Below are 24,558 nucleotides of genomic sequence, written 5' to 3'. Positions count from 1 at the left end.
CAGATCCAGCTTACACATCCCTTCCTCCAGGAAGCCCTCCCTGACCACCCCACATTCAGCCAGCTCGAGCCCTTTCTGGGCTCAGACGGTGCCCTGTGCTTCCCACATCCCAGCTGCCTCTCCGCAGGTCCTACCCAGACGAGGAGGGCCCCAAACACTGGTCTGACTCACGCTATGAGCATGTCATGAAGTTGCGCCAGGCAGCCCTGAAATCAGCCCGGGACATGTGGGCTGACTACATCCTGGTGAGTTTCTCAGCCAGCCAGCCACCCACCCATGCCAGCGGAAGGTCTCAGGTGTCCAGGAGGAGGGTGGAGTGGTGGGATGTGGAGACAAGCCCCATGTTACAGAGTTCGGGGGAGACTGAGACTCCAAGAGAGGATGTGCATTGTCGGAGGTAACACAGCCAGTTAGTGGAGAAACTGGGATTTGATCCTGGGCCACCTGGGTTCTTAATCATCAGGAACAAATGGGGTTTTGTATCCCCCTGTGGTTGGACCCTTGGGTCACTTCCTCTTTTATCACCATTGCCAGTGGTGTGAGATCTCGGTGGGGCCGTGATGATGACCTCTGGGTCACTCCAAGAAGCAGGAGGATAGGGTGGGGGATGTTGATGACACTGAGTTGCTGAGCCCTGACTTTCACTTCCTCCTCCTGGACCCCTGGGAGGAAGGGGCTAGTTAAGGTTTGAGTGCAATGTGGGGTACATGCTTAGGGGTCACGGGTCTTCTGCGAGCTCCTTGACCTGGGCATGGTCCCCCCTTGTGTGACAGAGTGGGCACGGTGGCTGGACCTGGCTTGCCGGTGGAGGTGGAATGCATTAATGCCCAGCCTGACAGTGCCTGCACAGTGGGTTCCCATCTATGCCCCAGACCCCCAGCTTTGGTCTCTACCTTCTTTATTTCTCAGTCAACATATGTCTGTCAGCTGCCCCCTGTGCCCTCTTCCTGCCAGGCCCTGGGGACCCAGTGAGGATTGGTGTCCCAGGAAAAGCGCTTGTAACCAGAAAACAAACAAAACTGAGTGAGGAAATACCAGAAGGCAACCCTTGCTGTGAAAGGCGCTTGATAGCGTATCAGCGTCCTGGAGCTGCTGTGACAAAGGTCACACCTTTGGGGGCTTAAAACAACACAAGGTGATTGTCTCTGAGGCCTGCGGTCTGAAATCCTGGTGTAGGCAGGTCTGCACTCTTGGGGAGGAAAGCTTCCTGGCTCCTTCCAGCCTTTGGGGGCACCAGCCCTTCCTTGGCTTGTGGCCACCTCACTTAAATCTCTGCTTTTGTGGTCACATGGGCTTTGTCCTCCCCTGCCACCCCTTTTTGGCCACCCCAAGGCATATGGAGTTCCTGGGTGGGGATCAGATCAGAGTTGCAACCTATGCGGCAGCAGCCACACCAGATCCTCTAAGCCACCATGTTAGGACTGGGGATCGAACCTTTGTCCTAGTGCTGCAGAGATGCTACAATCCCTTTGCGCCATAATGGGATCTCTTGGCTCCTCTCCTTATAAAGTCACCACTCATTGAATTCAGCACCCCTCCCCAAGCCGATATGGACTGCATCTTATTTTACATTAATCATATCTGCAAAGACCCTATTTCCAAATAAGTCACAGGTACCAGGGGTTAGGATTTTAGCATGTCTTTTTTGGGAGGAGTGGGGTCCACCTTTCAATGCACAGTAGGTGGCAGAACCAGGTGAGCAGGGTTGGGGGCCTCCTTTAGGAGGTGGCCCTCACAGACAAGGAACACAGGAGCCAGCCTCAGTGGGAGCTGGGCGCCAATGCGTGAGGCAGAGGGAACAGAGTAGGGAGCGGGCTTGGGGCATTCAGGGACCAGCGAAGAGGCCAGTGTAGCCAGAGTGCGGTGACAGAGCCGGCAGTGCTGAAGTGGCAGGTGGGGGCCAGACTCTGCAGGCCAAGGGAGGGATGTGGCTTTCATTCTGAGGGTAATGGGGAGCCTTGGAGGGTGTGTGAGCAGGGGAGGGCTCTGTTCTAATTTCTCATTTTCAGAAGTCCCTGTGACTGTCATGGCGAGTAGGGCTCATCAGAGCAGGAGTGGGGCAGTGTGAATCCAGGTGGGGGCCCATATGGGGCTGTGGGTTCCAGATGTGTTCTGAGGCCAAGGGGACAGGTCCTATGGGATATGTGGGTGCCTGAGCCTGGTGGGGAAGACAGAGCTATCTCCTGGAGGACGGAGGATGGAACAGGCTTCTTCCGGGGACCCCTGTGGTTGGTGCCTTATGAGACCATTTTATAGATGGGAAAGTAGACTGCCTGCTGGGTGGGGGTCTCAGAACCAGTGAGGCACAGACTTGCCAAAACAGTCCAGCGCAGATCACCTTGTCTCCCTCCCTGGGTTGTGCTTTCATGGTTCAGGGTTGCCTGGTTTTCACTTTTTTTTTCCTCTCAGCAAACCTGGTTGGAACCCAAGGTTTTGGTTCAAAACTCAAAGCAGTATTTGACACACCAGTATATTTTTGTAACCAGGGAGTCCACATTGGAATGTGAAATCATTTGTCTCGTGTTTTTAAATTATTATTTTATTTACTTATTTATTTGCTTTTTAGGGTTGCACTTGTGGCATATGGAGGGTCTCAGGTTAGGGGTTGAATTGGAGCTACAGCTGCCGGCCTACACCACAGCCACAGCAACACAGGATCTGAGACTCCTCTGTGACCTACACCACAGCTCACAGTAATTCGGGATTCTTAATCCACTGAGTGAGGCCACGGATCAAACCTGCGTTCTCATGAATACTAGTCGGGTTGGTTACTTTTGAGCCACAATGGGAACTCCTTAAATTATTATTAAAAAGGCCTCTTTTTTCCTCCTTTTTATAAACACTCTGGGTGTTACTTGTAAGAAATATATAAGAAACAACAAGAAGCTTAGGAAAGAAAGAAAGAAACAGATCTCATAATTTTACTGCCCAGAGAGAGTCTGGTTTTTTTTTTTTTGTTTTGTTTTGTTTTGTTTTTCTTTTTGCTTTTTAGGGCCACACCTGCAGCATATGGAAGCTCCCAGGCTAGGGGTAGGATCGAAGCTACGGCTGCGGCCTACACCTCAGCCACAGCAATGCAGGATCTGAGCCGCACCTGCGACCTGCAGCACAGCTCACAGCAATGCCAGATCCTTAACCCACTGAGCAAGGTCAGGGATCGAACCTGCAACCTCATGGTTACTAGTTGGATTTGTTTCTGCTGCACCACAATGGGAACTCCTAGCTCTACTTTTTTATTGAGGTACAATTAACATAGCATAAAATTAGCCCTTTCATTTATTTATTTATTTATGCTTTTATTTTTGCCTGCACCTGTGGCATATGGAAGTTCCCAGGCTGGGGACTGAAATCTGAGCCACAGTTGCAACCTATACCACAGCTGCAGCAATGCTGGATCCTTAATCCACTGTGCCACAGCAGGAATTCCACAATTCGCCTTTTTTTGGGGGGGGGGTGTCTTTTTGTCTTTTTAGGGCCACACCCGCAATATATAGAGGATCCCAGGCTAGGGGTCCAGTTGAAGCTGCAGCTGCCAGCCACAGCCACAGCCACAGCCACAGCCACAGCCACAGCAACGCTGGATCCTTAACCCGCTGAGCAAGGCCAGGGATCGACCCCTCGTCTTCATGGATGCTAGTTGGGTGCACCAACCACTGAGCCACTATGGGAACTTCCACAATCTGCCTTTTTAAAGCATACAGTTCAGTGGCATTTAGTATGTTCGTCATGTTTTGTACCCATCACCTCTTTCTTGTTCCAAAACTGGTTTCCATCGCCCCACAAGGAAACCCCATTCCCGTGAGCAGTCACTCCCCACCCCTCCCTCAGCCCTTGGTAACCACTAATCTACTTTGTCTTTCTGCGTATTTGCCTGTTTTGGACATTTCCCCACTATGTGACCTTTTGGGTCTGGCTTCTTACACTCAGACCTGACGTTTCCAGAGTTCATCCATGTTGGAGCACGCATCAGTGTTCCACTCCTCTTTATGGCTGAGTAGTATTCCATTGTATCAGCGTTCCCATTGTGGCTCAGTGGGTTAAGGACTCGACATTATCTCCATGAGCATGCAGATTTGATCCCTGGACTCGTGCAGTGGGTTAAGGAATCAGTGTTGCCGTAGCTGTGGTGTAGGCCGGCAGCTGTGGCTCCAATTTGGTCTCTAGCCCGGGAACTTTCATATGCCTCAGGCAGGGCCCTGAAAAGCAAAAAGAAAATTCTGGAGTTCCCACTGTGGCACAGTGGTTAACGAATCCAACTAGGAACCATGAGGTTGCGGGTTCGAGCCCTGGCCTTGCTCAGTGGGTTAAGGATCTGGCGTTGCCGTGAGCTGTGGTGTAGGTTGCAGACGCGGCTCGGATCTGGTGTTGCTGTGGCTCTGGCGTAGGCTGGCAGCTACAGCTCTGATTCGACCCCTAGCCTGGGAACCTCCATATGCCAAGGGTATGGCCCTAGAAAAAGGCAAAAAGACTATATAGAATAAAATAAAAAAGGAAAATTCCGTTGTGTGGATGGACGTTTTGTCTATCCATTCATCTGTTGAGGACACTTGGCATGTTTCTACAATCTAGCTTCTGTGGCTAATGCTCCTATAAACAGTGTGCAAATGTCTGAGTCCCAGTTTCCAGTTCTCTGGGCCTGAATCTAGGAATGGAATTGCTGTAAGCTGATGTTTAACTTTTTGAGGAACTGCCAGACTGTGCTGGCTGTTTCACTGCATATATATGCCAAAGTCTCGAATTCAAATGTCCGCAGGGGCTGGGCGGGGAACATAACACGAGCACAGCTTGTCCCAAGGGGCAGCCACCTCCTGCCTCCCAGTTGGGGCTTGCCGTATGGGAGTGCCATTCCCATGTTATTGGAGAAGGCTGCAGTTGTGGATTTTGCCGTTGTTTATGGCAGGTGATTCAGATGTTCTAAAAACCCTGCATGGGAAACAGAAAACATACTTGTGAACCAGATGCCTTATTATTATTATTTTTTTTTCCTTAGAGCTGCACCCACAGTATATGGAGGTTCCCAGGCTAGGAGTTGAATCAGAGCTGCAGCTGCCAGCCTACACCACAGCCACAGCCACGCAGGATCCAAGCCGTGTCTGCAACCTACATCACAGCTCATGGCATCGCCAGATCCTTAACCCACTGAGTGAGGCCAGGGATTGAACCCACAATCTCATGGTTCCTAGTTGGATTCGTTTCTGCTGCGCCATGACGGGAACTCCCCCAGATGCTTTAAAAAAAAAAAAATCTCCACCTTCCAATAGTTCTGTAATATTTTGTGCCCTGGAGTTCCCTGGTGGCTCAGCAGGTTAAGGATCTAGCATTTTCATTGCTGTGGCTCGGGTCACTGCTATGGTATGGGTTCGATCCCTAGCCAGGGAATTTCTGCATGCTGTAGGCACAGCCAACCTCACTGTTTTCCCATCCTGGTCTGGTGGACAGGAACATCCTTACCTAATCATTTTCTGTAGCTTGGTCCCCCTCCCTCCCTCTCTCTCCCTCCCTTCTCTCCTTCCTTCTTTCCTTCCTCCGCACCTGCAGCATATGGAAATTCCCAGGCTAGGGGTCGGATTGGAGCTGCAGCTGCCAGCCTATACCACAGCCACAGCCACACCAGATCTGAACCACATCTGTGACCTATGCTGCAGCTTGCAGCAACACCACATCCTTAACCCACTGAACAAAGCCAGGGATCAAACCCGCATCCTCATGGACATTATGTCAGTGGGAACTCCTGTGGTGGCTTGATTTTTGATTGTCATGCCTCTTTCTACAGTGGGACAGGGAGACAGGACCAAAATTTCTGTAGCTGATTCTCCACTGCTAGACTCCAGGGCTGTTCTCAGTTTGTATGATGAACAACCCTGCCATGAATATCATGATGTGGGCCTTCTGGAAGGTGTAGGTGACATAAGATTTAGGGGGGACCAACAGGCACCCTTCACTATGGTGACCCTGTTCATGGGTTGGTGAATTTTGTTCCAGGCTGCAGCAAACAAGTTATCATCTTTTTACCCTAACATTCCAGAGGTTAAGGGTGGGGTGGGGGAAAAGCCTTATATAAAGAACGTATTTTTAGAACTTTTTATTGGCATTTAAGTAACAGAAAAAAATGTGTGGCCACTCTCGCAGGGGTGGCCTCTGCCCCACCATCCTCCTCATCAACCAGCACTGCCCATCTTAAAAGTTCTACCCACTGTCACTTTTGGTGTCTCGTCAGCACTGTGTCTGTGGGACATTTGTATTGCTTTATGCTGTGTGGTCTGTCCCTTGCTGTTTAGTATATTTCATTGTGTGAATTGACTTGGCTGGTAGCTAAAGGCAGAGCTGTCCGTTGAGAAGCCAGGTGGCTTCCAGGATCACATGTGTTATTCCAGGTTCCCCAGACCCCCAGGACTCTAGCCTCTGCCCCAGCTGTTCCAAGACGTGGCCTAGCCAGGTCATTTGGGCAGCCGATGCTGATGCCATGTTGGGTGTTTTGCAGTTTGTAGATGCAGACAACCTGATCCTCAACCCTGACACGCTGAGCCTGCTCATTGCTGAGAACAAGACGGTGGTGGCCCCCATGCTGGATTCCCGGGCCGCGTACTCCAACTTCTGGTGTGGGATGACTTCCCAGGTCAGGGGGCTGCTAGGGTAGAGCAGGGGCCTGGGGGTGATGGGGGCTGGGCTGAGCAAGTGGAGGCTGGGTTTGAAATCTAACTTATCATTACACTGCCTCATGGTGAACATTTAATAAACACCATAGTGGTAATCCTTAAAGAGCCCCTTGAGGGAAGGTCTGTGGTTATGTCTTGTTCCCTCCTAATCCCCACTACCCCTATCACTGAGGCAGAAACTCAAACACAGAGAGAGAAAGTGACTTGCCTCGGCTCACATGGCTGTGAAGTGGTGGTACCAGGATGGGACTTCAGGCATGGCTTGATCCAGGTGTTCAAACAGTATTCCTCTTCCTCCGTCCCTTGGGTGGTTTCATTTTCAGACTCCTGGGGAGTGATCCCAGGATCATTTAGCCAAAGTCCACTCTGATCCTTGTCCAGTCTCCTCCTACTCTGGAAATTACTGAAACCTGGAAGATGCCAGGCTCTGATTGTCCCACCCCAGGGTTGAAGATGGGGTTGTAGGCAAAGCCAAGGGGAGTGAGGGCCAGGTGCTGGAGCAGGGCCCTGCCAAGGAAGGGAATCAGGTGGCTAGAGCCAGGATGCTGATCCATCTTGTCCCCTCCTATCTTTTTGTTTTGAATTGATGTGTAATGTGCAAAATCCTTGCTGATCAGAAATGGTGAGCTGGGTTCTGCAAGTGAGTGACCCTTTCCCTGTGTTTCTCTGCCATTGCCCAGCACCTGAGGCTCTGGGGTTGTAGATTGACTGGCTCTGCCCAGAGCCCTGTGCTCAGGAAATGCCCACTGCAGCCAGAAGCTGGCACCCGGTCTTACTCTCCAAGTGTTCCATGCCTCCCATTGCCTCAGGCCCCAGCCTTACCCTTGGGGACCCCCAGACAGAACTCTGCCCCTTCCCCACAGGGCTACTACAAGCGCACGCCTGCCTACATCCCCATCCGCAAGCGGGACCGCCAGGGCTGCTTTGCAGTCCCCATGGTGCACTCGACCTTCCTGATCGACCTGCGGAAGGCGGCATCCAGGAACTTGGCGTTCTACCCTCCCCACCCTGACTACACCTGGTCCTTCGATGACATCATTGTTTTTGCCTTCTCCTGCAAGCAGGCAGGTGAGCTCACGGGGGGTTCGCCATCACGAGTTGTCTCTCTGGTTCTCTGCGACCAGTGCTGAGTCCATGAACTGTTCACAGAACCAGAACTGCAGGGTGTGGGGATGACCTCAGGTGTAGCTGTATCCAGGTGTTCAGATGATGGCCCCAGGGTTCATTCTCTCTCTGGCCCTGGCTTTGCCGGATGGCTTCACTTTCTAGGTCTCTGGGACCTACTTACTGAAGGTTATTTCTGTCTCAGTATTTTTCCCATTATCTGTAGCTGAGCGTAATAATTCCCTAATTGTATAATTAGAGGGGGAAAAAGTTTAAAGAGAAACACAACCATGACACATAAAGACAGCATAAACACAGCCATATGCAGATCTATCACTTATTTTAAACCATGGGTCAGCAAACTATGGCCCATGGGCCAAATCTCACCCACCATCTCTTTTCCTATGGCCTCAAGCTAAGACTGTCTTTTGGGTTCCTAGACCCAATACTAAATTCCTATGTGTATGCGTAGAGGTAGGGGTTCCTCACGCCAGCCAGCAATGCTGGGAGCCATTTAAACTCATTCTGACCCTGCCTGGAGGTAGCATCAGATTCCACAGGTTAAAGGCTCAGTCCCCACAAACTGTCCTCCCACTCAGCTTCAGCTGCTGGTCACAAACCCAGCTTGTCATCTGTGCTTCCGACCAAATGGCTATAAATCAGAGGTTCCCTCGACCCTTTTCTTGGGTTCTGCTCATTTGCAAGAGCAGCTCTTAGAACTTGGGAAACCCATTTACTTGTGGGATTACTGTTTTTTATAAAAAGATATAAAACTCAGGAACAGCCCAAGGGGAGAGATGCACAGGGTAAGGTGTGCGGGAAGGGGGCTTCCATGCTCTCTCTGGGTGCACCGTCCCCCTCTCACCACCTCCACATGGTCACCGACCCAGAAGTTCTCCAAACCTCGTCCTTTGGGGTTTTTATGGAAGCTTCCTGACATCAGTACAGTTGATTAAATCATTTCCCTTTAGTGACTGATTCTGCCTCCAGCCCTCTCCCCACCTGGGGGTGGGACTGAAATTTCCAATCTCTAATCTCATAGTCAGGTCCCCTGGCAACCAACCCCCAGGTTTAGGTGTGTTCCAAAAGTCACCTTGCTAACATGACATGAGAAGCACCTTTTAGCTCTTACCATGTAGGAAATTCCAAGGATTTGGGGAGCTGTGAGCCAGGAACTGCAGACAAAGACCAAATATATATATGAAAAATCACAGCATCACAGAATGGTATTTTATGTTTTTAAATGGCTGGAGAAGACAAAAAGAAGCATGGTATTTTGTGACATCTGAAAAATGATAACGAAATTCACATCTCCGTGCCCATGAATGCAGTTTCATCGGCACTCAGCCACACCCATTAGGTATTGCTTCTGGCGGCTTTCATGTTCCACAAGCAGAACTGAGTCACTGAGACCAGAACTGGCCCACAAGCCTAAAGATTTACCATCTGGCCCTTTAGTGAAAATCACTTTCAGTGGGTTTTTTTCACTTAAAAAAAGAGATAACATCCTCATTATAAAATTTTAAACTTTGGAGTTCCCATCGTGGCTCAGTGGTTAACGAATCCGACTAGGAACCACGAGGTTTTGGGTTCGATCCCTGGGCTTGCTCAGTGGGTTAAGGATCTGGCGTGGCCGTGAGCTGTGGTGTAGGTTGCAGACCCGGCTCGGGTCTGGCATTGCTGTGGCTCTGGTGTAGGCCGGCGGCTACAGCTCTGATTAGACCCCTAGCCTGGGACCCTCCGTATGCCATGGGAGCGGCCCCAGAAAAGGCAAAAAGACACAAACAAACAAAATTTTAAACTGTTCAGAAAAGGACACAGGTAACATTACTAATGGTTGGTCCAGTTGCGTCTCCTTTGTGTGCAAAAATGCCTTTACTGTACACCAGCTGTTTTGCACTTTGCTTTGTCTTAGACTCCTATAGGGGTTAAGCCAGCACTGGTGCAAAGTGCTTATTAACACTCAGAGTTTTGGGTCTACGTGCTTGGCACCGTGAACCCCTGTTCTGGCTCCAGGTCCCAGACGGAGCGCCGAGCAGTCTCTGCCGGTTGCTGGGAGGAGGTGAACCCGTTTACGCGCCAGCCCGGTGCTGGGCTCTGGGACTAATGCTGCTGTTCAGAGGCTAACACCTCTGCTGCCTTATTGCTCCATTTTCACTTCTGCTCCTTGTTTCTTTTTGGCCACAGAAGTCCAGATGTATGTCTGCAACAAGGAGGTATACGGCTTCCTGCCGGTGCCACTGCGGTCACACAGCAGCCTCCAGGACGAGGCTGAGAGCTTCATGCACGTGCAGCTGGAGGTCATGGGTGAGTCTGGCCATGCCACCCTGGGAGGGCTGAGTCGCCTCCCTCTCCCCGCCATCTCGCATCTATCTGTAACACTGACTGAGTGCCTGCCGCGTGCCACTCTCTTCACTGGGCACTGGGAACCTGAGGTGAACAGGTGGACAGTTGTCCCTGCTCTCACAGAGCACCAGCTTGCAAACAGCTGTGCACATCATACTTGAGGAAATCAGAGTGGGCTTTCTGGTAAAGGTGGCATTAAGATGCAGGGTGGGAGTTCCTATCGTGGCTTAGCAGGTGGGGCATCTGTGGTTGTCTCTGTGAGGCTGCAGGTTCGATCCCTGGCCTCACTCAGTGGGTTAAGGATCCAGCGTTGCTGCAAGTTGCAGTGTAGGTCACAGATGTGGCTCGGATCTGATGTGGATGTGGCGTAGGCTGGCAGCTGTAACTCATATTCAACCCTAGCCTGGGAAAGTCCATATGCTGCAGGTGAGGCCGTAAAAAGAAAAGGAAAAAAAAACTTGCAGGCTGAGAAGGAGTTAGCAGGAAAGAGGATTGCAGTTGGAGGGCGAAGCATGTGCAAAGGTCGGGAGGCCGGAGGAGCTGTGAGCTCAGGAAACAGGCGGGGCTGGTAAGTTGGGCAGGGTGGCAGGCAGGGCCAGGGCAGAGGCCTCAGGCATTGGGCGGAGGGGCAGGCCTTTTCCCCAGGGAGCCATCAGGAGTTGTGGAGGGTGTGGGAGCAGGGAGGACAGCAGGTTTTGCCAATGACCCTTCCTGTGTGTGGCAGCATCAGGACATAGGCCTTTCTGGCCATTTCGTCATCCTTGCCCCTGCCAAGCCCCAGGCCCACTATTGTTTGTTTAATATTTATCTTAAGCAGACACTTTTTTTTTTTAACCTGAAGATGTTCGTGTTCAAAAAGAAATTATAAATTTTTACTGTGGTTGCAAGCTCATGTCTTTCTAATACATACACAGATTAATGCATAAACTGTTACACTAGCAGTTTAACAGCCCTCTGGTGAGATGGGCTGTTAAATGCATGTGTGTCCCATGCGTGTGCACAGGGCCAAGCTACCATTGAGGCTGTTTGAGGAGAGGGCTTCTGCCCCAGCTGGTGGGAGTCTCCGAAGCAAAGAGTCAGTGGTACCACATCCTCTTTCATGGGGGCCTTGCCCTGTGCTCACCACCTACAGCCCTGTGAAGGCCTGTGAGTGGTGGCAGGGCCATTCCTCCCACTGTGCAGATGGAGAGGTGCTTGGAGGGCCAGGCTCTGCCCTGGGGCTCAGTTTCCCACTCGGCTGTTTCTAGAAGCTTCTCTGTGTGTCGCTCCCCCTTGTGGATGATGATGGAACAACACCCTGCCCTCTTTGTTTTGAGGAGGCTTTGGGGTCTTTTGAGGTGACATCCCGAGGCTACAAGGTCACCAGGGGAAAAGCCCCCCCTCCATGACACCCAAGTGTGTGTCCCATGCGTGTGCCCAGGCCCAGCCCAGCATCCCCACCAGGCCGAAATCACAAGATGTGCATCTCTGCATGTTGCCAGCTCCCAAGGGCTGCTAGACCCTGAGAAGCTGCTCCACAGCTACCGTAGTTTTTCTCAGTTAAATTTTCGCATATATTTCTATCATTATTTCTGGCCAGGAAACCATTCTCGTGCCTTTTATAAACTCAGACACAGCAGAGGCATGAATATCTTCCTGTTTCTCAAGGATCAGAGCAAAGCACATAGAATAGATGGAAGGAGGGTCTGGAGGTTTCAGATATTTGTGCAAAGCCTTCCTTAGAGTCTCAGTGAAAATCACCTTTCTCTCCACCTGTGTGTGGGTACCTGGTCCCAGGTCATGCATGAGGTTTTTTGTGTGTTCAAAAATCTTCCCTATGACGAAATTTCACATGTATGGAAACGCTCGGAGTGATGCCCTCTGTGTATGGGGAATCCATCCACTTCCTTCCTTCCCGACCTGCTCACCTCACCAACTGTGGGCTGTCTTTCCCGGGGCACCCCATAAAGCCAGCTGGGTATACATCCTATTCTTTGCATTTTAGCACACATGGGAACAGGTGGTAACAGGTTATGCCTATGCAGCACAATGATTGTTTTTATTTTTTTGGTTTTTAGGGCTGCACCCTCAGCATATGGAAGGTCCCAGGCTAGGGGTTAAATCATTGCTACAGCTGCCCACCTATGCCTCAGCCACAGCCACGCAGGATCTGAGCTGCATCTGTGACCTACACCACAGCTCATGGCAACGCCAGATCCCCGACCCACTAAGCGAGGCCAGGGATCGAACTCTTGTCCTCGTGGTTACTGGTCGGCTTCATTTCCACTATGCCACAATGGGAACTCCCATGTGTTTATATCCTTGTCACCAGACACAGGCCAGGCCCTGGGCTACCCCAGGGTCCCCCACTGTCCTGTATTCACCATCTGATGGGTTTTTCCCATTTTGTGTCTCGCATCAGTGGAATCGCACAGCAGGCTGCCCGAGTGTGTTGTCTTTCTGTGTGGCATCCTCACCTGTGCTGTCACCGGCGGCTGTGTGTGGCTGTGGCTTGCTCCCCTGCCTTGCTGTGTAGTGTCCTCTAGCTGTTCAGTTTCAGATACATTTGCTCTTGGCTGCATCATATATCACTTTACCAGTCTTCTCCCGAGGAGCATGGAGGGCGTTTCCCATTTTTCCCAGCATTGCCATGAGTTTCTCATGCACACATGTGAAAGAGTTGTAGACCTGCACCAATGGATGCAAAGTTAAGAAATACCGGAGTTCCCTTCGTGGCACAGTGGTTAACGAATCCGACTAGGAACCATGAGGTTGCGGGTTCAGTCCCTGCCCTTGCTTAGTGGGTTAATGATCCGGCGTTGCCGTGAGCTGTGGTGTAGGTTACAGACGCGGCTCGGATCCCGCGTTGCTGTCGCTCTGGTGTAGGCCTGTGGCTGCAGCTCCAATTCGACCCCTAGCCTGGGAACCTCCATGTGCCACGGGAGCAGCCCAAGAAATAGCAAAAAGACAAAAAAAAGAAAGAAATATCTACAAGGTGGCCCTACCTTCCTCCAGCAGATGCAAAATCAGGGGTCCCCAAGACCATGCTTGGGTTTGATAATTCACTAGAAGGACTCAAAACGCAGTGGAGGGAGTTCCCATCATACCTCAGTGGCAAGGGACCTGAATAGCATCCATGAGGACGTGGGTTCGTCCCTGGGCTTGCTCAGTGGGTTAAGGATCCAGCGTTCCATGGGCTGTGGTCTAGGTCGCAGACGAGGCTCGGATCTGGCATTGCTATGGCTGTGGTGTAGGCTGGCGGCTACAGCTCTGATCTGACCCCTAGCCTGGGAACTTCCATATGCCATGGGTGCAGACCTAAAAATACAAATAAAATAAAATAAAAATAATCTCATTGGAAGTTGTTATACTCACAGTTACAGTTTATTATAGAACAAGAATACAAAGGGAAAATGTGTGTGGGAAAATGTGTGTGGGAAATATCCAGGAGTTGTGAGCACAGAGCTCCCGATTTTCCCTTTGCAGTTGAGTCACATGGACAAGAGCTTGCTTCTCCCAGAATTGGTGTGTGACAACACACATGGTGTACTGCCAACCAGGGATGTTTTCCCAAGCCTCTGCATCCAGGCTTTTTGCTGGGGCTCTTACTTGTGGACACAACTGACTGCCACTTGGCTGGCCTCCATCTCTGGCCCCTGCAGAGGTTGAGCTGATACCAAGTAGCCTGAGACACACCCTCCGTGCAGGGGTGGGGTGGGGACGGGACCCCTAAATCACACTGTTGGCATAGATACACAGTGGGCCCAAAGCCTAAGATAAACAAAGACACTTCCAAAGGCTTCAACCTCCCAGGAGCTAGGAGCAAAGATCTCTCTGTGATTGAGTTTAAATCTTCACCCCGTGATGGAGCTAGGAGTGTTATGTTTTTCTAATCCCTGTGCCGTGGGTCTCTCTGGAAAGACGGCATTGCATCGCTCCTCCTGAACCCCGATATGCTCCATTTTCCCAGAACTCAGATGAAAGGATGCACTGATACCCTACCCCACTTAGGTGGGTCCTTTTGACATCCATACCCCAAGGGGGCTGGCAGAGGCTCAGAAAGAGGGAAAGGGCCCTTGGGATTTGAAGCCGGGTCCTCAGATCCTAAAGCCTTGCCCTTGGGCCCCAGGCTCCCCTGAAGAGGGCGGTGGGGGGATGGAGGTGGCAGGGAACTGTGATGGGCCCGGGATGGGAGGAAACCTCAGGGTACAGTGTCCCTGGAGGAGGCCCAGTCTGCGAGGTGGGAGGTGCCCAGTTGGCTCTGGGCCTCGCCCAGGGCTCTCCCAGACAGAGGGACCTGTGTCTGTCCTTCCAGCTCACACAGGACCTTTGTTCTTGGGGAGGTGGATGCCACACTTACCGTCATACTGGGCTTTTCTGGGTCAGTGGGGCAGACGACCAGGTGTGTGGATCTGATCCTTGTGTGGGAAACTGTCAGGGAGGTGCCGAGACTGGGCCCCAAGGCTGTGTTCTGAGCACTGCTAAGAGCAGCTAAAAGGGAACAGCCATGACCACCCTGAAATTCTTGGCATACCTTGGCTTGTAGATGTGTCACTCCAGTCCCCTGGCCATTTTCTCCCTGTGTCTTCACACCGTCTTCCCTCTGTGTGCATCTCTGTAGCCACATTTCCCAGTTTTATAAGGACCTTAGTCTCATTGATTGGGACCCACCCAAATGACCTCATTACCTTGAATCACCTCTGTAAGGATTTTTTTTTTTTTTTTTTGGTCTTTTAGGGCTGCACCCACAGCATATGGAGGTTCGAAGGCTAGGGGTTGAATCAGAGCTGAGGCTACCAGCCTGTGCCACAGGCACAGCAACGCCAGATCTGAGCCAGGTCTGTGACTTAAAACCACAGCTCATGGCAACGCCAAATCCTTAACCCACTGAGCAAGGCCAGGGATCGTACCCTCATTCTCATGGGTCTTATTTGGGTTCATTAGCCGCTGAGCCATGAAGGGAACTTCTAAAGATCCTATTTCTAAAGGTCACTTTCTGGGGTTCCCGCTGTGGTGCGCTGGGTTAATGATCTGGCTTCTCTCTGTGGAGGTGCTGGGGGTGGGGGGGAGGGGAGGAAAGGTGTTTCAACAGAGGCCAAGCATGTGCAAAGGTCCAGAGGTAGGAAAGGGTGATGGCTGAGTCTGGAACTGCACCAACAGCCTGAGTGAGTAGGAGGTGGAGGAGAGACTGACCCTGAACGTTCCGGGTGTGGCTGGGTCTCTAATGTCAGGCCGCGTAGCTCAGAGTAACAGGGAGCCACACGGGAGCTAGGGAGGGGGCACTGCAAAGAAGCTGGAGTCCCTGCTCCCGATGACCCAGGTGACCTCTTGGCTTCTCTGTGCCCCACAGTGAAACACCCGCCAGCGGAGCCCTCGCAGTTTATCTCGGTCCCCACGAAGAAGCCAGACAAGATGGGCTTTGATGAGGTGGGCCAGGTCGTCCCTGGGGTGTGGGGGTGGGACCGGGGTCCGGCCTGGAGGGTCCAACCGAGGCTCCGGGCTGCAGGTCTTCATGATCAATCTGAAGCGGCGCCAGGACCGGCGGGATCGCATGCTGCGGGCGCTGCAGGAGCAGGAGATAGAGTCCCGGCTGGTGGAGGCTGTGGACGGCAAGTGAGTCGGGACCTGGTGGGGGAAGGGTGGCTCCATGTGTGGGTGTAGACCACACTGGTAGGGGCCATGGAGAGGGTGTGAGGCTGACCTTGGGGTGGGGTGGGGTGGGGGGCAGGCACTGGCACCTCTGCCCATGCATGTAGACTGCACTCTGGTAGGCCTGGCCACCGTGGGGTCCAGGAGTGATGCCAACGGTGGAAGAGGGAGGGGAGTGCTCACAGTGGAATCACAGGCAGAGAGCATCTTCCACTGACCTGCCCTCCTTACCCGCCCCTTGCAGAGCCATGAACACGAGCCAGGTGGAGGCGCTGGGCATCCAGATGCTGCCTGGCTACCGGGACCCCTACCATGGAAGGCCCCTCACCAAGGGCGAACTGGGCTGCTTCCTCAGCCACTATAACATCTGGAAGGAGGTGGGTCAATCCGGGGGGCAGGGCCCTCCTTGGCCTTCTTAACAGCTTAGGGAGGGAATCCCCTGCAAGCCCCCCACCCCCACTTCCCTGCAGGCTTCCAAAACCACGGCAGGATACAAGGCCTCTTTTTCGGGTTGCCTGAACCCTGAATGGGGCAGCTGCTGTCCTCCTGTACAGATGTGGAGACTTAGTCTGGGGAGGGGTGAGCCTGGCCCTCGAAACAGGTAGGCTCTGGGGCCCGGGCCCTCTAAGCAAGGCCTCTTCATGCTCAGCTGCCATTCAGTTTCTAGAGCCTGGGCTCCATGCTCAAAGCTTACTAGTAGGAGTAACAGCATGGTGACATTAACTAATGCAGATGCCACTCAGTGGTACCCTGTTTGCCCCAGAAGCTCATCAGATACCCGTGGAGGGAGAGGCTAAGATGGGCAAGGATGCCAGGCTGGGACTTGAACCTGGGATTATCCGGCATGAAGCTAAATAGGGCATTGAGTGTTTGAGGCGACCTCAGCCAGGTTGCCCTCCTTTTCTGAGATTCATCATGGAGGGCATGGCACAGAGGGTGCAGTGTCAAGGTGGCCCTGAAGCAACCTGGGTTTAAATCCAGCCCTGCCTCTGAGAGGTGTGAGCTCTGTGAGCCGGGCAAGCACTTCTCAATCTGAGCCTCAGTTTCCCCAGACAATGAAGTTCAAACTTCAGGGGCAGTCATGAAAATTCTAAAGTTAATTCATTCAGGGAACATTTGCCAAGCACCTACTGTGTGCCCGGCCTGATGTTAGTGCATAGGACATGACAGCTGTCAAGATAGACCCAGCCCCCATAGAGTGGTCATAAAGAAATAAAGGACAATGAAGTGAGAGGCATCTACAGAGAAGGCCCAGGGTTATGAATTATCCTCAACTGGCAGCTTTGGGTGATAGTCAAGGAAGACCTCTTGGGTAGGTGACATTTGAGCTGAGCCCAGAAGGGTGAGTGGGGACCTGCCTCTTGTTGTGCGGGGGAAGGGTGCCCTGTGTCAAAAGTCCAGGCCCTGGGGTAGGAAGGGGCAGCCAGGCTAAGGCTGTGGAGTCTGCTGCTAAGTTGTGAGAAGGAGGTTTTGGCCAGGAGGTAGGTCTGTGCTTGGTGGTGGTGATGTTGGGGAGGTGTTTGCTTTTCTTCTGGTGCCTGGAAACTTTTAAGCAGAATCAGCTTTGGGATCAGGCCTGACCTTTGTGTCTCTAAGATCTCAGTGGTGCCTTTTCCCTCAGGTTGTGGACCGTGGGCTGCAGAAATCACTCGTATTTGAGGACGACCTGCGCTTTGAGATTTTCTTCAAGAGGCGCCTGATGAACCTTATGCGGGATGTGGAGCGGGAGGGCCTGGACTGGGACCTCATGTGAGTGGGGCCTGGGTGACTCAGAGGGCGGCCTAGAGCCTGTAGGTCTGAGGGCCTTTGCAGGTTAATAGATTCGGCCAACTTTTGGGAGCTTGGCAGGAGGTCTCATTCTAGGGGTTCCTTGGTGGCCCAATGATTTAAGGAAGTCTCATTCTTTTTTTTTTTTTTTTTTTTGTCCTTTTAGGGCCACACCTGAGGCATATAGAAGATCCCAGGCTAGGGGTTGAAATCAGAGTTGGAGCTGCCGGCCTACACCACAGCCATGGCAACGCCAGATCCTTAACCCACTGAGTGAGGCCAAGGATCGAACCTGCATCCTCATGGATGCTAGTCAGATTCTTAAGCAGCTGAGCCACAACAAGAACTTGCAAAGAGGTCTCATTCTTGACCTGGAAGTCCAGCGCCCCAGTAGAAGGCTCTGGGCTCCTTCAGGGCTTGGAGACTTGACTGGAAGGTGGAGAGTTTGGCTAAGGATCCACAGGGCAGCCTGTGGGCGTGGCTAAGGACCTTGGGGTGTGGCTTGGGTGGGTGTGGCCAGGGCTTGGGAGCAGGACCAAAGCCTTTGGGAGGCGGGGCTGAGTATGAGGTGTGGCCAGGGAGCTCCCCTCTTAGACCAGGGCTAGGTGGAGTGAGGCCCGCAAATTTCCAGAACAGCCCATTGGAATCTCATGTAGGTGGGTTAGTTCATCCTCCTTTCCTCCCTCCCTCCCTCTCCCGCGTGCCCGCCCCTGATTGAGGTTCTGGCCTTGGACTCAGGCCCATGCTGTTCATATGAACAGTAATTGCTCCCCCTCACCCCTGACTGCCTCACCACATCCATCCACCTGGCCCACCTGCCCCCCAGCCCTCTGAACCCGGAACACTTCCCCCTCAGCCCCTCTGTCCTTTCTGTGGCACAGCCTCAGAGACCACGCAAGCACCCTCGCTTTCCCAGCTGGAATCCTCCCTGGGACCCTCAGAAAAAGCCTGCACTCCTCCCTGCCGGCCCGGCCCCCTGCGGTCCTGCTCTCACCTGGTCACACCCAACCCAGAGCCTGATCGGTGCTCACTCCAGCCCTGACTCTCTGGGTTAGTGTTCTCGGGTGAGCAGGTGGGCGGACGGAAGGTGACAACCCATCCGCCCCTGCTCTGCACCCCAGCTATGTGGGCCGGAAGCGGATGCAGGTGGAGCACCCGGAGAAGGCTGTGCCCCGTGTGAGGAATCTGGTGGAGGCCGACTACTCCTACTGGACGCTGGCCTACGTGATCTCCCTGCAAGGCGCCCGCAAGCTGCTGGCCGCCCGGCCGCTCTCCAAGATGCTGCCCGTGGATGAGTTCTTGCCGGTCATGTTTGACAAGCACCCAGTGTGAGAGAGGGTGATGGGGGGCCAAAGGGCTGGGGTCTCACTTGTGGAGCTGACCTGGGTGGGGGCGTGAGGCTCATGGGTCCCAGGAAGGGGGCTTTTGCTCTGCCCTCTTCTTTGTGTGTCCCCTTGGCCACCACTTCTGTCTCCATCTGTCCCTTACCCGCGACCCACTGCTGCCCCCACATCCCTCCTCCCCTGCAGGTCGGAGTACAAGGCCCACTTCTCACCCCGAAACCTGCGCGCCTTCTCCGTGGAGCCCCTGCTCATCTACCCGACGCACTACACAGGGGACGACGGGTACGTCAGCGACACAGAGACCTCGGTCGTGTGGAACAACGAGCACGTCAAGACCGACTGGGACCGGGCCAAATCCCAGAAGATGCGGGAGCAGCAGGCCTTGAGCCGCGAGGCCAAGAACTCAGACGTGCTTCAGTCCCCACTGGACAGCGCTGCCCGGGACGAGCTCTGAAAGCTCTGAAGGGCGGTGGCTGCGAAGCCAAAGTAGCCGTTTCTGGCCTGGCTCCCACTCGCTCACCCACTGGGCACAGCATTGGGGTCGGGGGGGCCTGGGCCCCTGGCAGTCCAAGGAGGGCTCCCCACACAGCGGCGTTCAGCCAGCTCTTGCTCAGCCATCACGTGCACACAGGCAGCATTAACAGAGTGCCTACTGCATGCCAGGAACAGGTGGATTGGGTGGGAACAGTTCATCTCTCTGTGGGCCCCGAGAGATGCATTAACCGGGTACCAGGTTCCTGTGTTACGGCAGTGAGTGAGGTACAGTTATTCCCTCCATCAATGATGGATCCAATCAAGCATTATCAATTCCCCCGTCAAGAATCAGGCACTAGGGAGTTCCCATCGTGGCTCACTGGTTAACAAATCCGACTAGGAACCATGAGGTTGCCGGTTCAATCCCTGGCCTCGCTCAGTGGCTCGGATCCCGCGTTGCCGTGGGTGTGGTGTAGGCCGGCAGCAACAGCTCCGATTAGACCCCTAGCCTGGGAACTTCCACATGCCACGGGTGTAGCCCTAGAAAAGAAAAAAAGACCAAAAAAAAAAAAAAAGAATCAGGCGCTAGTGAAACACTCACTGTTTGAATTCATTCAAGTATTTATTGAGTGCCTACTGTGTGCTGAGCACCATTCCATGCTCTGGGAATAGTGAGATAAACTATCATTTATTCAAACACAAAGAGCACCTACTGCGTGCCTGGTACTTGCCACACGAATGTTCTTATTGTCTTGGTGCGTTTATTGAGTGCCTGCTGTGTGCCGGGAGCTGAGCCTGGTGCTGGGGCCGAAGATGAACAAGGTGCTTTTCACTCTTTAATTGGTTTCTTCCCCACACATCTGAAGAGTTGTTCAGTCAGCATTTGATCACCCACAGAGATGAACAAGATGAGTCCTTTCATTTCTTCATGCAGCAAGCATGTATTGAGTGCCTACTGTGTGCCTGACCTCATGGACTCCTAGTGGGGTTGACTGAGTTGGATCCCCCCCCCATCACCCAGGCTGTGTGCAGACATCTCTTGCCACTGCCTGGGAGCAGGGGTGTCTCTTCCCTCACCAGAGGCAGCCACAGGTTCCAGTGACCACATGTCCTCACGTGAGTCCTCCTAGACCCAGCCCCCCTGGAGGGGGCGAGGGGCGAAGCTGGGGGCGGGGTCTCCCATGCCCACCCCTGGTCTCGGTTGCTTGACCGCCCTGCCCTGCATCTCAGGTGTGGTCTCTGCCTGCTTGATGGCGTTCCTCTGTCCAAGCCTTTGGTGGGATCACGTATGTGGGGGCTTATTCTGGCTCAGCTGCACTGGGGTGCCACCCACAACCTGGGCAGGACGTGCCCCAACACAGGCTGGAGGACTCGCTGCACCTTCAGCCTGAAACGAATGTCAGAGCCGGCCAGCAGTGCCCCATTCTGGCAGGGATGACTGCTGTCCAGCTCGGCTCCTGGATAACTTGCTTATTTTTGTATTAAAAGTTCCTGGTTGGTTTTCATGTACATGTGCGTTGTCTCCTTAATCAGATGCTCTGCTCACTGCCTGCGTGCCGCCCACGGCCACACTCCCCATCCAGCTTGAGGCCAAGATGTAGGAGGAGACCAGGTGCTGGAGAGATGCCAGTGGTGTGGGGCAAGGGCTGAGCCAGAGCCCAGTGTCCCAGCCTGCCCATAAAACTTCCCCAGAATAGCCCAGGGACAACAGATGGTCAGCCTCACTCTGTCCTGCGGGATCAACTGGAGGAGTGTCTCAGATGACATAATGAGGAGGGGAGCTGTCTTAATTTGGAGGCACCAGAAAACAGATTCCTGGCTGAGGATTTGAGTTACCCAAGAAGGGACCCTGGGAAGCCCTGATGGTGGTCAAGACATGAGGCAGAGAGGGCAGGCCCCCTGTAGGGGGCGCCAGTGAGCGGTTCACTCATCAGGTAACCCAAGGGGCAAGGGTTGGGTTACCGTGGAGTCAACAGAGCCCTCAACAGCATTTGAACTGTCTGGATCAAATTCTAAAGGGTTCTCAAGGTTCTTCAGCCCTTAGGGTGTGCAGGCATATAACCAAGGCGTTTACAAAATGACAGATGGTGTGTGGTTCGTGTGAAAAAAATGAGAAAATATAGCTAAGCAAACCGAAAAAAGGTGAGATTAAATCACACGTCCTCAGAGACAACAATTCCTAACTTTTTGGTGAAAAATCTTTCAGTTTTACTCATTTGCATGGTACAAATACACACACACCCTCACGCACACATATATATACGTTTTTAAGAGGAGGATTCGTGTTACATAAATTCTGCTACAACCTACATTTTTTTCCCTCCCACGCAACATATTTTTATTTCCTAAATATAGGATCAAATTGTAGCTTTTTTTCAGCAATTTTCTTTTTAAATTTAACAACATATTGTGGACGTTCTGATCAGCGAAAATGTCTACCAGCTCTTTTTTTTTTTTTTTTTTTTTGTCTTTTCTAGGGCCGCACATGTGGCATACGGAGGTTCCCAAGCTAGGGGTCTAATCGGAGCTGTAGCCTCCGGCCTATGCCACAGCCACAGCAACACCAGATCCTTAACCCAGTGAGTGAGGCCAGGAATCGAACCTGCAACCTCATAGTTCCTAGTTGGATTTGTTAACCACTGAGCTATGACGGAACTCTTGTCAGCTCTTTTTGTTTTTGTTTTCTGGCTGTACTGTGCAGCGGTTTGATGTAGAATCTCAGTTCTCGGACCGAGAAATGAACCCAAGCCACAGCAGTGAAAGCACCGAATCCTAACCACTAGACCACCAGGGAACTCCCACCACCTCTTTTTGGATTGTTACATATGACAGACGGCAATCAGAATGGGCCAGCATTTACTTGACCATTCTGCTTAAAGAACATCACAGCCTAGCAGTACTATACAATTCATTTTTTCCTACTGGGTTTTTTTTTGGGGGGGGCGCACCTGCAGTATATGGAGGTTCCCAGGCTAGGGGTCCAGTCAGAGCTGTAGCCACCAGCCTATGCCCCAGCCGCAGCAACTTGGGATCCAAGCCGTGTCTGTGACTTACACCACAGCTCATGGCAACGCCGGATCCTTAACCCACTGAGTGAGGCCAGGGATTGAACCTGCATCCTCACGGATGCTAGTTCGGTTTGCTAACTGCTGAGCCACAAAGGGAACTCCTTTTTTTGTATTTTTTAAAATTCCCACTTTTTTTTTTTTAATTTCAGTTGGGTAAATTGAATCAGGTGGGATTACTGGATTAACAGAAATGCAGGCTACAGGTTTCAATAGAAGGTGCCATATTTACTCTTCTTGTTAAATCCTATTTATCATGTATCTATAAGGAAGGATAATCCAAGCTTATTAACCAATCCCTTGTCATAGAACACTAGAGTCATTTAATTTGTCATGTGTTATAGTTATATGTGATGTTTCCAAATCTTATTTTAACCTGTCAGATCTCAGCCCAGGGGTGATTTTGTCCCTCAGGGACGTTTGGTGATGTCTGGATACATTTCTGGTTGTCATGACTAGGGGTGGATGCTGTTGGCATCTAGTGGACAGAAGCTAAATGCCCTGCAGTGCCTGGGGGTGGGGGGAACCCCATAACAAAGCACAATTGGATCCCAAAAGTCTATAGTGCCAAGGTCCAGAATCGCTATACTCAATTCCTTTCAGACTCTAGGAGACATGAGTCCCTAGAAGGATTTTATTCATGGCATAAAGCGAAGTTTCCTTTGCTATGAAACATCTGATTAAAATGTAGATTCTCGGAGTTCCCGTTGTCGCACAGTGGAAACGAATCCGACTAGTAACCATGAGGTTGCAGGTTTGATCCCTGGCATCGCTCAGTGGGTTAAGGATCCTGAGTTGCTGTGGCTGTGGTGTAGGCCAGTGGCTATACAGCTCTGATTCAACCCCTAGCCTGGGAACCTCCATGTGCTGAGGGTGTGGCCCTAAAAATACATACATACATACATAAAATGTAGATGCTCAGGTTCTGCCTCCAGAATGAAGGGGTCAGAAACGTGGAGGTGGTGCCTGGAAACCTGAGTTTTAGTTTGATGCCCCCATCCAGTTATTTAACTCTGATCTCTCTTTTGCTCTCTGAACTTCCGGGAGAACCACCTCCTTCCTTCTAGAACATTCCTACAGGAATGACTCCATAGAACTGGCTCACCAGGGGAACGGAGGCTCCCCACACTCACAGAAGGTGGACAGTCAGGAGATCCTTGAAACCTCCAGCTTCAGGCACAACAGCCTGCATCTGTGATTCAGGACCTGTCCTTCAGGATCTGATACAGTCTTTGCCTCCATCACAATGGCTTTTCAATGCCCTCTTGTCCCAGAACAAGGGAATTTGGTTTCCAAAGTAACAGTGGCTTCCCTGCCTGGCTGATGGCAGAGTGAAGAGGAAGCAAAACCAAGACAGCTCTGGTTCCCTCTGCCTTCCAACCCCCACCCTCCCACCCAGCACACACACAGGGCACCCCAAGCCGGTAGACCCAAGCACAGGCAGGCGCAGCTGCAAGGGACATCTTGGAGCATGGTGACAGCTTTGCTGCCTCTGCCCAGAAAGGGGCTGGGCAGGGGTGGGTCATCACTCCGCCTCATTTATAACTCTGATGGTAAGAATATTTGTGTAATTGCAGGCTGCATAATCGAGAAACCATTCTATGTAATTGCAGGATTAGGAACAGAGTCATTATAATGCCATGCAACAAATCATGGAATGAAATATAATCTCGCCTAGGTCATGAGTCACGTAATTGTGTCACACCCTCCAGGAACTGAGTGGGCATCTCGCTGACATTCCCTGGATGACACTGCTGTGTTGGCAGGTGTCCTGACAAGGAGGTGTGGGTCAATGGGAGGGCGGATAGTTTAAGGAGGTGGGGGGGAGAAGTGGAGGATGGGATGAGGCTGGCTGGAGGACTCTGGTGAGAGTGGAGTGTGGCAGTGAGCATACACAGTGGTGCTAGAGTTTAGCCTAAGGTTGGAAGAAGTGAGGAGAAATGGGAAGGGAAGTTGAAGAAGTGCGGATCATGTCAGGGGTTGGCAAACTATGGCCCCAGGGCCAAATCTGGCCAGTCGCCTGTTTCATTGCTTAGAAAAAAATTTTTTTCCCTTTTAGGGCCGCACCTGTGGCATATGGAAGTTCCTGGGCTGGGGGTCAAATTGGAGCTGCGGCTGCCTTCCTACTCCACGGCCACAGCAACACGGGATCCAAGTCGGAGCCTGCAACTTACA

At 52.3% G+C, this 24,558-nt stretch overlaps 1 protein-coding gene across 1 annotated transcript in view; it reads left to right on the top strand.

The window, feature by feature from the left end:
- The window catches only part of COLGALT1 (collagen beta(1-O)galactosyltransferase 1), a 28,449-nt gene extending 7,622 nt beyond the window's left edge, over positions 1–20,827 (top strand). The window contains exons 4-13 of the mRNA XM_003123493.6: positions 128–245; positions 6,482–6,616; positions 7,520–7,724; positions 9,948–10,067; positions 15,436–15,512; positions 15,592–15,698; positions 15,979–16,111; positions 17,356–17,483; positions 18,623–18,829; positions 19,031–20,827. Of these exons, the coding sequence (XP_003123541.1) occupies positions 128–245; positions 6,482–6,616; positions 7,520–7,724; positions 9,948–10,067; positions 15,436–15,512; positions 15,592–15,698; positions 15,979–16,111; positions 17,356–17,483; positions 18,623–18,829; positions 19,031–19,298 (1,498 nt within the window). The 3' untranslated portion in view covers positions 19,299–20,827. The remainder of the gene's footprint in view (positions 1–127; positions 246–6,481; positions 6,617–7,519; positions 7,725–9,947; positions 10,068–15,435; positions 15,513–15,591; positions 15,699–15,978; positions 16,112–17,355; positions 17,484–18,622; positions 18,830–19,030) is intronic.

Source organism: Sus scrofa, chromosome 2 (genome assembly GCF_000003025.6).
Source record: "Sus scrofa isolate TJ Tabasco breed Duroc chromosome 2, Sscrofa11.1, whole genome shotgun sequence".
NCBI lineage: Eukaryota > Metazoa > Chordata > Mammalia > Artiodactyla > Suidae > Sus > Sus scrofa.
The sequence above is the reverse complement of the archived record's forward strand: the minus strand, read 5'-3'. Positions and strand labels throughout refer to the sequence as shown.